At 36.3% G+C, this 16,161-nt stretch overlaps 1 protein-coding gene across 1 annotated transcript in view; it reads left to right on the top strand.

Moving 5' to 3' along the window:
- Positions 1 to 14,277, top strand: part of LOC127121913 (uncharacterized) — an 89,038-nt gene extending 74,761 nt beyond the window's left edge. The window contains exon 2 of the mRNA XM_051052337.1: positions 14,020 to 14,277. Coding sequence (XP_050908294.1) covers positions 14,020 to 14,277 — 258 coding nt within the window. The remainder of the gene's footprint in view (positions 1 to 14,019) is intronic.
- The last annotated feature ends 1,884 nt before the right edge of the window (positions 14,278 to 16,161 follow it).

The raw sequence follows: 16,161 nt of genomic DNA, 5'->3' as shown, positions 1-16,161 counted from the left end.
GAGATCTCAAGAGACTGTTCCTTGATTACTGCTGGACAGCTGTCTAGAAGTTCCAAGGTCAGACGCAAGACACTCCACGTGTTTTGATTTATCTGATCTTCAGGAATACCAAAGGATTGGTTCCTGGAGATTTCTAACTCAGATAACTTCTAACTAGGTAGAAGTATCAGAGTCAGAGGCAGAATCCATTTGTTTATGTCAGAGTCTCATTTAACAACCTCAGAGGCACATTTTAATTCAGGGCAGTTTTGAATGTTCAGATTTTCTAAGATAAAGAGGAATCTATCTTCAGCTAAGGGTTTAGTAAAGATATCTGCCCATTGATGATCTGTATCAATGAACTTCAATGTTACTATCCCTTTCTGAACATAGTCTCTGATAAAATGATGTTTTATTTCATTGTGCTTAGCTCTGGAGTGCAAAATGGGATTCTTACTTAAACAAATGGCAGCAGTGTTATCACAAAAGATAGGAATGTTACTCTCGAAGATTTGCAGATCTTCTAACTGATTCTTCATCCAGAGCATCTGAGTAGTGCACAGAGATACTGAGATGTATTCTGCTTCTTCCGTGGACAGGGCGATAGTTGATTGTCTTTTGCTGGCCCAGGATATCAGATTGTTTCCCAAGAGCTGACAATTTCCAGATGTGCTTTTTCGTTCCACTCTATCTCCTGCGTAATCTGCATCACAATAACCAGAAAGTCTATACTCTGATGTTTTCTCATACATCAGGCCCAGGTTAGGAGTTCCTTTCAGATATTTGAGAATTCTCTTAACTGCTGTTAAGTGAGTTTCTCTAGGATCTGATTGAAATCTGGAACAGAGACAAACACTAAAGAGAATATAAGGTCGAGTAGCAGTCAGATAGAGAAGGGAGCCTATCATACCACGATAGAGCTTCTGACAAACCTTTTTACTGACTTCTTCCTTTTCAAGAATGCATGTTGGATGCATGGGAGTCTTTGCAGAGTTGCATTCTGCCATGTCAAATTTCTTCAGAACATCTTTTATGTATTTGCTTTGATGAACGTACGTGACTTCTGAAGTTTGGTTAATTTGAATTCCTAGAAAGAACTTTAGTTCTTGCATTAAGCTCATTTCAAATTCTGCCTGCATTAACTCAGAGAATTCTTGACAAACAGAGGCGTTAGCTGAACCAAAAATGATATCATCAACGTATATCTGGCATATCATGAGATCATTGTTAAGGTTTTTACAGAAGAGTGTGGAGTCAACTTTCCCTCTGATAAAATTATGTTCCAGAAGAAAATTACTTAATCGTTCATACCAAGCTCTGGGAGCTTGTTTAAGTCCATATAAGGATTTTTTAAGTTTAAAAACATGTTCTGGATAATCTAGATTTTCAAAACCTGGAGGTTGGTTGACATACACTTCTTCTGATATATAACCATTAAGGAATTCACTCTTGACATCTATTTGATACAATTTGATAGAATGATTTATAGCGAATGATACAAGAAGACGAATAGATTCTAACCTGGCGACTGGAGCAAAGGTTTCATTCTAGTCAATACCTTCTTGTTGACTGTAACCTTGAGCCACCAGTCGAGCTTTGTTTCTGACGACTTCTCCTTTCTCATTCAGCTTGTTTCTGAATACCCATCTGGTTCCGATAACATGAGTGCCTCTGGGCTTAGGAACAAGATCCCAGACATCGTTCTTTGTGAATTGATCTAGCTCTTCTTGCATGGCTAGAACCCAGTCGTTATCTTGAAGTGCCTCATCACAGGACGTAGGCTCGATCAGAGATACTAGTCCCAGAGGAGTGTCTTCAGAGGTCTTGAAGGTAGACCTGGTTCTGACAGGTTCGTCCTTGTTACCCAGAATCAACTCTTCAAATATGTTGAGGCGAATTTTAGCTTTCTTTGGGATTAATGGGAAGTTAATTTCTCTAGGAGTTTGAATGGCAGTTGCTTCTGGAGCTTTGTCAGATCCTGCAAGAGTGATTTCCAAATCTGCAAAATTCTCAACTAGCTTTGACTTTTCAGGGTCAAGCTTATCGTCAAATTTGACATGAATTGATTCCTCCATAATTTTGGTTTCTGTATTGTATACTCTGTAGCCTTTAGAGCGTTCTGAGTATCCTAACATAATACCTTTTTGTGCTTTGGAATCAAACTTGTTCAGATGTTCTTTAGTATTTAAAATAAAACAGGAACATCCAAAAGGATGAAAATATGAAATGTTTGGTTTTCTTCCTTTACACAGTTCATAGGGAGTCTTTTCCAGAATAGGTCTTATGGAGATTCTATTCTGAATATAACACGCTGTATTTACAGCTTCGCCCCAAAAGTGCTTAGCCATATTTGTTTCATTGATCATAGTTCTGGCCATCTCTTGGAGTGTCCTATTCTTCCTCTCTACAACTCCATTTTGTTGTGGAGTTCTAGGGCAGGAGAAATCATGGGATATTTCATTAGAGTCAAATAATTCCTCAAAAAAATTGTTTTCAAATTCCCCACCATGATCGCTTCTGACTCTTACAATTTTAGAGTCAAATTCTTTTTGCACTTTGGAACAGAAGCTAGTGAATACAGAGTGAGACTCACTCTTGTGCTTTAGGAGTTTCACCCATGTCCAGCGACTGAAATCATCAACAATGACTAGTCCATACTTCTTTCCATTGACTGATGCTGTTTTCACAGGACCAAATAAATCAATGTGAAGAAGTTCCAAAGGCTTAGAGGTAGTAACAATAGTTTTCTTTTTGAAAGATGTTTTTGAAAATTTTCCTTTCTGACATGCTTCACATAGAGCATCTGAAGAGAACTTCAGTTTGGGTAGGCCTCTGACTAACTCGAGTTTATTTAGCTGGGATAATTTCCTCATGCTAATGTGGCCCAAGCGTCTATGCCATACCCATTGCTCTTCGTGAACGGACATCAGACACTTCACATTTTGTTCTTTTAAATCAGAAAGATTAATTTTATAAATATTGTTTTTCCTCTTGCCTGTGAATAGGACAGAACCGTTGTTTTGATTTATGGCTTTACATGTTTTTTGATTAAAGATTACATCATAACCGTTATCACTTAATTGACTTATGGATAACAGGTTATGCATTAATCCTTCTACGTAAAGGACATCAGATATAGAGGGAAGAGTACCATTACCAATAGTTCCGGAGCCTCTGATCCTTCCTTTCTAATTTCCTCCGAAGCCTACGAATCCAGCGTCTTTAAGTTCCAGGCTTTGGAACATAGACTTTCTTCCCGTCATGTATCGCGAGCATCCATAGTCCAGGTACCATGACTGGTTTTTGAACTTTGCTACATAAGATATCTGCTACATAAACAATCTTATCTTTTGGTACCCAGAGTCTCTTGGGTCCTTTATGATTAGTTTTCCCAGAGTTTCTTATCACTTTGGGTTTTCTAGCATTTTCAAATTTTTGCTCTTGTGTGTGTGTATAGTGATATGAAAATGGAGATTTAGGTTGGTCACAAGTAGAAGTTTTATCTTCCTTAGGATCATACCCAATTCCTTTTCTATTATTCTGACTGACTCCATAAATCATGGATGCCATTACACTCCTTTCTATCCCATTTTTCAGAAACTTTTGCAAGGCTTTTTCGTATTTATAAATTATCGTGTTTGAAGTTTGTGGAGCTTGAGATAACGCTTCTTCGAGTTTTAAACAATTTTTCTTTGCTGCATCTCTTAGTGATGTTAAAACTTTGTTTTCATCTTTTAGTTCTAGAATTGTTATCTCAAGTTTTCCACATTCTTCAAATTTTTCTTCAAGACAGCCTTTTATTGCTTTAAATTTTAGTTTTAGTTTCTGATATGAGCTAAGAGTTTCAGACAAGCATGATTCTAGGTCAGATCGAGAGAGTTCAGAAAATACCTCTTCTGATTCAGATTCTTCATCTGAAGTGTTCCTGGATGTGGTAGCCATGAACGCCACATTGGCCTGTTCATCAGAGTCAGATTCTGATGAGTCAGATTCACTATCATCCCAGGTAGCCATCAATCCCTTTTTGGTTCTGAGGGAATTTTTCTTGAAGCTCTCTTTTCTGGAACTGTCTTTCTTTAACTTGGGACATTCATTCCTGTAGTGACCTGTTTCTTTACATTCATAACAAGTAACATCTTTGTTAGTTTTACCTTTTGAGGTTGATTCCGATCGATCCCCTCTGGGTCTTGGTCTCCTGAAGTTATTGTTCCTCTTTTTCCAGAGTTGTTTAACTCTTCTGGTTAGGAGGGACAATTCTTCTTCATCATCAGAATCTTCCTGTTCAGAGTCATCAACATCTTCTGTTTCGGCCTGGAAGGCTTTGTTTCTGTCAGATTTGTGTTTTTCAGATCTGGACTTTAATGCTAAAGACTTGTTCTTCTTCTGAGGCTCATCTTCCTCTAGTTCTATCTCATGACTTCTGAGTGAACTGACAAGCTCTTCAAGACTGATGTTGTTCAGATCCTTTGAAAGCTTTAAGGCAGTGACCATGGGTCTCCACTTCTTTGGTAAACTTCTGACTATCTTTTTGACATGGTCTGCAGTTGTGTATCCTTTGTCTAGAACTTTGAGACCTGCAATAAGAGTTTGGAATCTAGAGAACATTACCTCTATGGCTTCGTCATCCTCCATTTTGAAGGCTTCATATTTCTGGATTAGAGCCAGAGCCTTTGTTTCTTTGACCTGAGAGTTTCCTTCATGAGTCATCCTCAGAGAGTCGAGTATGTCTTTAGCTGTTTCCCTGTTGGTGATTTTTTCATACTCGTTGTAAGATATGGCATTGAGAAGTATCGTTCTGGCTTTGTGATGATTTTTGAATTCGCGCTTCTGATCATCTGACATCTTACTTCTGGGAACTTCAACTCCAGCATCTGTTACAGGAGGTTTGTATCCATCTGTGACAATGTCCCAGAGATCAGCATCATAGCCTAGAAAGAAACTTTCAATTCTATCTTTCCAGTAATCGAATTTCTCTCCATCAAAGACAAGAGGCTTAGCATTGTAATTGTCTCTTTCATTTGTGTGGGCCATAGTTTTTCTCGTTCTGGATCTCTCTACACTGTTAAGTGTTTGATTAGAAAATCAATAACAGAGCCGAAGCTCTGATACCAATTGAAGGTGAGAAAAAAAAGAAAGGGGGGTTTGAATTGTTTTGGAAAATAAGCGCTTTTTCGGAATAAGAACACACAGGATTTTATACTGGTTCGCTTATAACACAAAGCTACTCCAGTCCACCCGGCCAAAGTGATTTCGTCTTCAAAAAGGACTTAATCCACTAATCTTGAAAGATTATTACAACCAACGTCTAAGAGAAGGATCTCTTAGTCCTCCCAAGTATACAGACTACGCAGAGTCACTTGAGGAACAAAATCAATTTAGCAAAGGAAAATTGTAATCTAAAATGCTTCTAAGATAAAGCAAATATTACAGCAAATAAAGCAAGCAAGAGATTTCACGTATGAGCAACAGCTTGTGAAAGACTAAGAGAGAGAGTAGAGTTTTTCTGTGTGTTCTCATTTTTACTCAATGAAGTTCGCCGTCCTTTATATAGTGGTGAAAGGACCGTTGTAGTGATGGCAGAATATTTGTCTTTGATGAGAATTTAATGCCATTACTTCTGTGTTTCTTGCCATAACAAATTTGTCTCTCTGAATAACTTCTTTCCAAATATATTATCTTTCCATTTGAAGTTTGTAGTTTCCGTTACTCTTTCTGGACAGGAGATCCTTCATCCGAATCTGTGTTAACTTTGTTAATCTGAGATTGTGTTGGAGTTACATCAGAGCTTCTGATAGTCCTGGTCTTTTAGATCATCAGCGTTGATTTCAGAGGAAGTTTAGAGCTTCTGGTATTTTGCTATGCTGTTTTGCTCAGAGTTTAGAACTTCTAGAGCGCGCTTCTTCTTCAGATGCTTCTGATCTTCTGGTACTTTGTATCTGATTCGATTTTGTATCTGATAAAGCGATCAGATTCCTTTGTTCTTGTTTAGAGTCCTGCACACTTAGAAAAATTTCGTTAGAGTGCCATTTTTGGTTTCATCCTTTGTTATCATCAAAATCCTGGAATCTGTTGTAGAACAATTTTTGTTCTTACAGAACGTTCTGAGTATCCTAACATAATACCTTTTTGTGCTTTTGAATCAAACTTGTTCAGATGTTCTATAGTATTCAGAATAAAGCAAGATCATCCGAAAGGATGAAAATAAGAAATGTTGGATTTTCTTCCCTTACACAGTTCATAGGGAGTCTTCTCCAGAATAGGTCTTATAGAGATTCTATTCTGAATATAACACGCTGTATTTACTGCTTCAGCCCAAAAGTGCTTAGCCACATTTGTTTCCTTGATCATGGTTCTAGCCATCTCTTGGGGTGTCATATTCTTCCTTTCTACAACTCCATTTTATTGTGGAGTTCTAGGATAGGAGAAATCATGGGATATTCCATTAGAATCAAATAGTTCCTCAAAGAATTTATTTTCAAATTCTCCACCATGATCAATTCTGACTTTGATGATTTTAGAGTCAAATTCGTTTTGCACTTTGGAACAGAAGCTAGTGAATATAGAGTGAGACACACTCTTGTGCTTTAGGATTTTTACCCATGTGTAATACCCCAAAATTTACCCTTCATTTTTCCTGGAAGCATGGGATTATATTTTACACTTCATTAACATCATATTAGGTCATACTCATAGCATACTGCATTAGTGACATGGAGATCAGGTTTTGATCGATCACTCCTTAACAGAAGGAGCCCACACAAAGCAAGATTGAGAATTAGACTTCATTTTATAAGTATACAAGTATCAAGGGTCTCAGGGGGGGTCCAAGTTTCTTATTATGGTCCTCAGTTCATCAGTGAAGGATTCAAAGCTATTAGAGTGTTCATCTGGATTTAATCAGAAATTAGGGTTTCATGGCTACCTGCAACAGGAAATGTTTAGTTGGAAGTAGAGGAGCTTATCCATTTCATGATTAGAGAGGCATCTTGGCCTAGGAAGATTCACAATTATCTCAGAAAGACCCATTGGCAATCAGTGCAATCAGTTCTTGATCATTTTGCCCTAAAACTAGGGTTTAGTATAAAATCAGTTTATTTCTGATTCTTTGGGTAAAACTCTTTATTTGAGCTAGAAGTGCTTCAATTGATCAATGGAATCGGGAATCCGACAGTTTGGGAAAAGTCAACTGTGGGGCCAGAAAAGTCAACTCCTGACATTTTGAGAGTGGAATCTCAAAATCCATGCCTAAGGGATCCTACATGTGAAATTTGATCAAGGTTGGATCATGGATTCATCATTTAATCAGGAATTGGAAAAGTTACTTAATTTGGAAATGGTTGACTTTCCATTTAGGGCAAGTTTTCATGATCGTTGCATTCACTTTAAGCCAATTTTACATCAAGATAAAAGCTCCATTTGAAACTTTCTCCGACATGAAAGTTGTTCCTCTTGTTCCAAGCTTTCTATAGATATAACGTTTGCTCCATTTGGATTAGAATTGAAAAAGTTATGCTTAGTCAAAGTGAGACATTTTTTAGGACACTTAGAAAAATTTCTAAGTCCAAAATCTTCAAAATTTGTCAAGACTTCTTGGCCAGTTTTCTTACAGTTCAAGGCATTATTTGAAAATACTTTCTTCACAAAAATTGTACCTTGGCATGTCCTCTTTCACATCCTTTTGGAATCATCTCATTTGGATCCATGGTTTGAGAGATACATTCATTTAAAGTGGGCACCATGACTTGATTTTCTAGGCAGATTTTGGGTCTGGCTGGCCCAATCAGATTTTCTAAGCATGCTGCACAAACCAGTCACGTATTTTACCTATTTTGGCCATGTATTGGACATCCATTCACTTAAGTTTGGCCCAAAATAACAACATTTTACACCTCACTTCACACTTTTATTCTTATGGATAAATCACTTATTAAAAAGCCCACGAGAACACCTAATCCACCCTATTTAAGAAGCTGAAACCCTAACCCTAAAGGAGCATTGGGATTTCGTGGAAAGGAGGCAAAGTTTCATCACATATCATATTCCATTCCACTTCTATTTTCCATTAGGTAATCATCTCTCCCATGGCCATGTTTTGATATATTTGCGCTTGCTTACCATGTTCATCACCATTAATCCTTCCATTTTCATATTTCTTTTTCTTATTTAAAATATTTTCTTCGTCCATAAAATTACCCAAAAATATTTTTCACTTTTCTTAAAGTTTTATTTAATTTTATATAATTTTTATTTTCGTATTTTTTTTAATATTAATATTTTATTTTAATTATTTATTCTAACTAGTCCATTTTAACACACTTTTTTTATTGATTTTATTTTTATGACTTCAAATTATTGTTAGCATTTGATTTTTGGGATGAAGGTTGACCACTGTCTCATGGTCAACCTGACCTTTTCTTGGAATTTTATTTCACATTTTCAATTTATTTTGGATTTATTTTTGACCTAGTTTGGTTGGTGGACTTTTAATTTGACTTCTGTTTTATTTTAATTAATTCACGTACTAATTTTCGTTATTTTTAAAATCTTTTTGGGGGATGATGATGTCCTGACCCCAACTTATTTAGTTTAATTTTTCATAATTTTATTGATTAATTTACTATTTATTCTTGATTTATTTCTAACCTAGTCTTATTAATTGACTTTTGGTTTGACCTATGTTTTGTTTTAATTAATTCACGTGCCATTTTTCATTATTTTTAAAATCTTTTTGGGGGATGATGATGTCCTGAACCCACCTTATTTAGTTTAACTTTTATAATTTTCTTGATTAATTTACTATTTATTCTTGATTTATATTCTAACCTAGTCTTATTAATTGACTTTTGGTTTGACCTATGTTTTGTTTTAATTAATTCATGTGCCAATTTTCATTATTTTAAAAATATTTTTGGGGGATGATGATGTCCTGACCCCACCTTATTTATTTTAATTTTTCATAATTTTCTTGACTAATTTTCTATTTATTTGTTATTTTTTAAGTTGACTTTAATTTTCAGTTGACTTCTTTATGATTGATGTTTGACTTAGGGATTGCTTATGGCAATTGAAGAGATCTTTTGATCCTCCCTTGTTCATCTCATATGTCATGTATTAGAGGCCTTTTACCTTAATTTTATTTGGTCCTTACCTCATTTCCTGATTAAATTATTCAGTGGACCCTTCGTGTGTATATTTTCATCTGTTTCATTCATCTGTTATCTTTTATACTTGTTTCTCTCATTCATGCTTTCTATTGCTTGATTATTTAACATGTTCATACTCTCATGCATTGTTTAAATGCTCCATTATTTGATTCTTTGGTTTGATTATATATTGTTTATTTATCCGATCTGATTGATAACTGTTGCCTACTTGTATGATGTATGAGGCATATATTCTTATTGTTTGTTTGCCATGAACAATCCCCATTCATAACAAATGTACCCCTCTCCCATAAAGTGTATAATATTATTTCTTTATTTCTTTAGTCACCTGTTAATACAAGAATTAAAAAGAACATCCGATAACCATTTCAAAATAAGATCAAAAGCTCGATCCAACGTCGAGTAATCATTTTCAAAACTTAACAGAACCAACGCACATTCATCCATCCTCTTGTAAGTCGATTGCCTCAGGCATCGCCATCTACCTGTAAGTCGATTGCCTCCGGCATCGCCATATACCCTTATCCGTAACTCCATTCCGCGCTCCATCCGTCGACTCTTGTTCCGTTTAGGTAAGACCCATTAGGTAGAACCCTTTGTATGATAACATAGGTAGAATTCCCTTATTCTTTGCATGCTAATATTAGGTAGATACTCCCCTTTGTAAATCCTAACACATAGGTTCATATTGCATGACAACTCTAGAGCAGAGCTTCCCCACTTTTAGACCTTCCGTGCGTCTCAGATCTTGTGGCATGTCAGTCCGTTCTATTGCAAAGACGTAACTGCCTAAGACTCGATTCAGCGAGCTGCGACACCTACTGCTAGGACATTGAACACACTGCCCACCCTCCTTTGACACAGTTGGTGTCCTCTTTTGTAAGTCCATGTTCAGATGGCAATCCTTAACCCCTAGTTAGCCGAACTACATTTTGCTCTGATTCTCATTCCAGATGAGATACGTAGGCATAAGACGCGACATCTTACCGAGCACACTTCTCTTTAACCCATAGGTAGCCGAGCTACGAAGAATCTGATTCTCATACTCAGATGAGATACGAAGGCAGTGGATGCGACATCCTTGCGAGTCATTTTCTTTTAACCTTCCTTTTAGTAAATAGTACTTTAGATATACCTACACCCTTTAGACTAGAACAACACTTATGAAAAGGGCTCCCTAGGAGTACCTAGGATGTTTTGGATGCTTAAAACCTTCCCATTGCATAACCAACCCCCTTACCCAGATCTCTGACATTTTTACTAGTTTTTGATTCGATAAAACTTTTAGGTTTTTGTTCGCTTTCTAACCATTCCTTTGGACAAATAGAAGTGCGGTGGCGACTCGACTTGTATGGTTTACCTTGGATTTAGTCAATATCTCTAATGGTAACGAATACCCCGCTACACCATGTCCAGCGACTAAAATCATCAACAATAACTAGTCCATATTTCTTTCCATTGACCGATGCTGTTTTAACAGGACCAAACAGATCAATATGAAGAAGTTCCAAAGGCTTAGAGGTGGAAACAATATTTTTCTTTTTAAAAGATGATTTTGAAACTTTTCCTTTCTGACATGCTTCACACAGAGCATCTGAAGAAAACTTTAGCTTAGGTAGACCTCTGACTAACTCGAGTTTATTTAGCTGAGATAGTTTTTTCATGCTAATATGGCCCAAGCGTCTATGCCATACCCATTGCTCTTCATGAACAAACATCAGACATTTTAAATTTTGTTCTTTTAAGTATGAAAGATTTATTTTGTAAATATTGGTTTTCCTCTTGCCAGTGAATATAACTGTTCCATTGTTTTGATTAATTACTTTACATGTTTTTTGATTGAAGATTACATCATAGCCGTTATCACTTAATTGACTTATTGATAACAGATTATGCATTAATCCTTTTACATATAGAACATCAGATATAGAGGGAAGAATACCATTACCAATAGTTCCAGAGCCTCTGATCCTTCCTTCATAGCCAACATCTTTAAGTTCCAGGCTTTGGAACATATACCTTCTTCCCGTTATGTGTCGCGAGAATCCAGAGTCCAGGTACCATGACTGGTGTCTTAACTTTGCTACATAAGATATCTGCAACATAAACAATCTTATCCTTTGGTACCCAGAATCGTTTGGGTCCTTTGTGATTAGTTATTCCAGAGTTTCTTAAAACTTTATGTTTTCTGGCATTATCAAAACGTTGTGCTTGTGTATATGTGTAGTGATAAGAAAACGAAGATTTATGTTTGTCATTAGTGTAAGATTTATCTTCACTTGGGTCATACCCAATTCCTCTTATATTGTTCTGACTAACCCCATAAATCATGGATGCCATTCTGCTTCTCTCTATCCCATTCTTCAGAAACTTTTGAAAAGATTTTTCATATTCATAAATTACTGTGTTTGAAGTTTGTGGAGCTTGAGATAACGTTTCTTCAAGTTTTAAACATTGTTTATTTATGGAATCTCTTTCTAATGTCAAAATTCGATTTTCATCTTTTAGATCTAAAACTGTTATCTCAAGTTTACCACATTCTTTGAGGGTTTCTTCAAGAACCTCTTTTACAGCTTTAAATTTTTGTTTAAGTTTCTGATATGAGTTTAAAGTTTCAAAAAGGCATGAGTCGAGGTCAGAGCGAGAAATATCAGAAAATACCTCTTCGGATTCAGACTCTCCATCTGATGTATTATTGGAGGTGGTAGCCATGAGTGCAACATTTTCCTGTTCATTAGAGTCTGATTCTGAGGAATCAGATCCACTGTCATCCCAGGTAGCCATCAGTCCCTTTTTGGTTCTGAAGGAACTTTCCTTGAAATTTTCTCTTCTAGAGCTTTCTTTCTTCAAATTGGGACATTCGTTTATGTAATAACCTGTTTCCTTACATTCATAACATGTTATATCTTTGTTAGATTTACCTCTGGAAGTTGATTCTGATCGATCTCCCTTGGGTCTTGGTTTTCTGAAGTTATTATTCCTTTTTCTCCAGAGTTGTTTTACTCTTCTGGTTAAAAGGGATAATTCTTCTTCATCGTCAGAATCTTCCTTTTCAGAGTCATCAATGTCTTCTTCTTCAGCCTGGAAGGCTTTGTTTCTATCTGATTTGCGTCTTTCGGATCTAGACTTTAGTGCTACAGACTTGATCTTCTTTTGAGGTTCATCTTCCTCCAGTTCTATCTCGTGACTTCTGAGTGAACTAACGAGTTCTTCAAGGCGGATATTGTTCAGATCTTTTGATAGTTTTAAGGCTGTGACCATAGGTCTCCATTTCTTTGGCAAGCTTTTGACGATCTTTTTGAAATGATCCGCAGTTGTATATCCTTTATCTAGCACTTTGAGTCTTGCAATTAAAGTTTGAAATCTAGAAAACATTACCTCTACAGCTTCATCGTTCTCCATTTTGAAGGCTTCATATTTCTGGATTAGAGACAGAGCCTTTGTTTCTTTGACTTGAGAATTTCCTTCGTGAGTCATCCTCAGGGAATCAAGTATTTATTTAGATGTTTCCTTGTTGGTGATCTTTTCATATTCATTGTAGGAAATGGCATTGAGCAGTATCGTTCTGGCTTTGTGATGGTTCTTGAATTCATGCTTCTGATCATCTGACATTTTACTTATGGGAATAGCAACTCCAGCGTCTGTCACAGGTGGTGTGTAGCCAATTGTGACAATATCCCAGAGATCGGCGTCGTAGCCCAGAAAGAAACTTTCAATTCTATCTTTCCAATAATCAAATTTCTCTCCATCAAAGATTAGAGGTTTAGCGTTGTAACTATCTCTTTCATTGGTGTTGGCCATAGTTTTTCTCATGCTGGATCTCTCTACACTGTTAAGTGTTTGATTAGAAAGTCAATAACAAAGCCGAAAGCTCTGATACCAACTAAAGGTTGAGAAAAACAAGAAAGGGGGGTTTGAGTTGTTTTGGAAATAAAAGCTTTTTCAGAAATCAAAACACACATAATTTTATACTGGTTCTCTTGAAAATCAAAGCTACTCCAGTCCACCCGGCCAAGGTGATTTCGCCTTCAAAAAGGACTTAATCCACTAATCTTGAAAGATTACACAACCAATCGTCTAAGAGAATAATCTCTTAGCCCTTTCAAGTTTACAGACTGCGCAGAGTCACTTGAGGAAATAGTTTAATAAAAAAGTAAGTTGTAATGTAAAGTGCTTCTAGCAACAAGAAAGTATTACAGAAAAATATGAGAGCAAAAGTTTTTCACGTAAGAGCAGCAACTCGTGAAAATAAGAGAGAGTGTGAATGATATTTCTGTGTATCAGGTGTATCTCTCTAGAGAAGTAATCCGTCCTTTATATAGTAGTTGTGAAGGACCGTTGGAGTGATGACAGAATCTTGGTCATTGAAGAATAATTAATGTTATTACTTCTATTGTTTCTTTCTAAAACCATTTTGTCTGCCTCTTTAATCCTTTCTTTAAATACTTTCATTCCATAATGAGATTCTTTTCGGTTACGCGCTCTGGACTTGTGTAATCTGCATCAGAGTCTTGATGTACCAGAGTTAGTCTTCGGAGGATGATTAAGTCTTACTTCATCAGAGCTTCTCAGTGCTCTAGACTTCTTAAGTATCAAAGTCTAAATCCAGTAGTTATGTTGGAGCTTCTGACTTCTTGTTGTTTCTCTTTGATCAGAATCAAAACCTTCTAGACGTATTCCTTTCTGAGTGGCGTCTGATCATCTAATACTTTATATCTGACATAAGTTTGTATCTGATGTATGGTCAGAATCCTGCGTAAATGTTCAGAGTCCTGCACACTAAGAAAAAATCTCGTTAGGGTGCCATTTTGGGTTTCATCCTTTGTTATCATCAAAATATTAGAAATATATTGTAGAACCAACTTTGTTCTTACAGTTGGAGGCTCGTCTGGCAAAGGAGGAAACTGAGAAGGCAGAGAGAGAAGCTGCGGGGAAAGCAGCTGCTGAAGTTGCTTCCAGAGAGGCAGCTGAGAAAGTCGTTGCAGAAGCTACAACCAGAGAAAAAGCTGAAGTTGAAGAAGCATTGGCCGCTGAAGCTGCTCAAAAAGCTGCTGAAGATGCTACGAAGGCCACAAAGGTTGCTCTGTCTCAAGGAGAGTCATCAACAACCAATTTTGAAAATAACAACAACTAGTCAAGCCAGACTCGACAAACAGGACCAACTCAACTCCAGCATACATAATCTTCTAGCTGAGCTTCTTTAGAGGATGCCTCCTCCTCCAAACCCTTAGGTGTCGCGATGAAGAATCGGAGACCAAGCTACTGATTAAACTTGACTCATGAATCAAAATTTCAACACCGAACTTTAATTTATCCAAGGGAAGGGGAAAAGATTAAAAAATAACCCAATATGTATATTCAAAGCTAGAAGATTAAACTTAGGCTAAGCAAAAAAAGGGGGGAGATTCTAAGGCACGGGTGTGTGTTATGAAAATGGAAGGTATTAACACCCTAATCATCTATAGTACTCTACATGAACCTTTTAAATATATGTGTTTGGTTTAAAATTGTTTGCTATTTGATTGGGGATATGAGAAAAAGAACATCTTTTTATTGTTTGATGATTTGGAAAGACATTGAGTCTTATGCCTACGTACCCGTGAAGGATCAAAACCTCGTAATTCAGATTCAAAAGTAAGAAGGGACTTATTGGGGTTGATTTTATGAGAAAGAGACAAATTGTCATCTTAAGGATAAGACTCACTTTTAAACCACCACAAACATGTTGAAGATAGATCTTTGCATCAAATTAAAAGAAGGGCTCTCACTTGGATATAGAATCAACAAGTATGCCACATACCTCTTCCAAATGGAAATGAATCAATATCAATATCAACAATGTTATGGGGTAGGCGATTTAAATCTCAACTAGGGATGACTCATGTCTAATCCTTTTATGAAAAGGTTTTAAACATGGAAAAGCCAAAGTGGCAAAAGGGTTTGAATTAAGTTTGTATTTTTTAAGTCTTATGAAAAGATCTTTGAATATGCCTAAGTTTTTTGAAGCATTTGATTAAGAAATAAAAGGGAAAATAATAACCTAAGTCAAAGTTTATCATGAAAGTGGTTATAAGAAGGAGAGAGAGAGAGGTATGGATAACAATATTGAACATGGTTTTTAGGCATTGAGATAAACATAAACAAGACGTGACGAAGTTTCACATAACATCACAAGACACAACACATTAATGGTGAAGACAGAATCATATTTGACATGGTAAAGGCATTCGTTGGTACGTGGTAAACACAACATGAATCAATTTAGGTCAAACATGCATCACTTTATAAGTCTTCATAAAATAAACATTAAACTTGAATCAAAGTTCATGATAAGACTAAGCTTAAGTGGAAACCTAATCACCTCCAAACCATTCATTTAGACATGTTTTCAAGGTGAATCAATTGATACATTGTATGAATATAATCAAGTTCAAACATATTAAGGATAACAATCAACATTTAAAAGAGTGTGTCTTAAGCATACAAACTTTCAACATCAAGAACAAACAGACATAAGCCAAAAGAATCAATTAGGAACCTTAAAAAAACACTTAAAGCACATGTTTTCCATCCAATCAAAAGTGATGAAATAAATAATATTAGGAACCTAATCACTTCCCATTGCATAACCAACCCCCTTACCTAGATCTCTGACTCTCTTTTACTAGTTTTTGATTCGATAAAACTTTTAGGTTTTTGTTCGCTTTCTAACCATTCCTTTGGATAAATAGAAGTGCGGTGGCGACTCGACTTGTATGATTTACCTTGGATTTAGTCAATATCTCTAATGGTAACGAATACCCCGCTACAGGAGTAATATTAGTTTAGAAAACACACATGGATAAAGGAACACCACTATGGGGACAAACAAAAGGAAATTCCACTAAGGAAAAGATTACAACTTCAGCTGAGGAAAAAGATTTGCAAATTCCAATGGATAAGGACTTCCTAGGGAATAGATCATTCCAAGGGATCGTGACTTCAACTGGAAAAGGGGTGATGGCTCCAAGGGGATGAG

This window comes from Lathyrus oleraceus, chromosome 2 (genome assembly GCF_024323335.1).
Source record: "Lathyrus oleraceus cultivar Zhongwan6 chromosome 2, CAAS_Psat_ZW6_1.0, whole genome shotgun sequence".
NCBI lineage: Eukaryota > Viridiplantae > Streptophyta > Magnoliopsida > Fabales > Fabaceae > Lathyrus > Lathyrus oleraceus.
Note: the sequence above shows the minus strand (reverse complement) of the source record. Positions and strands in the feature narration are given on the sequence as shown.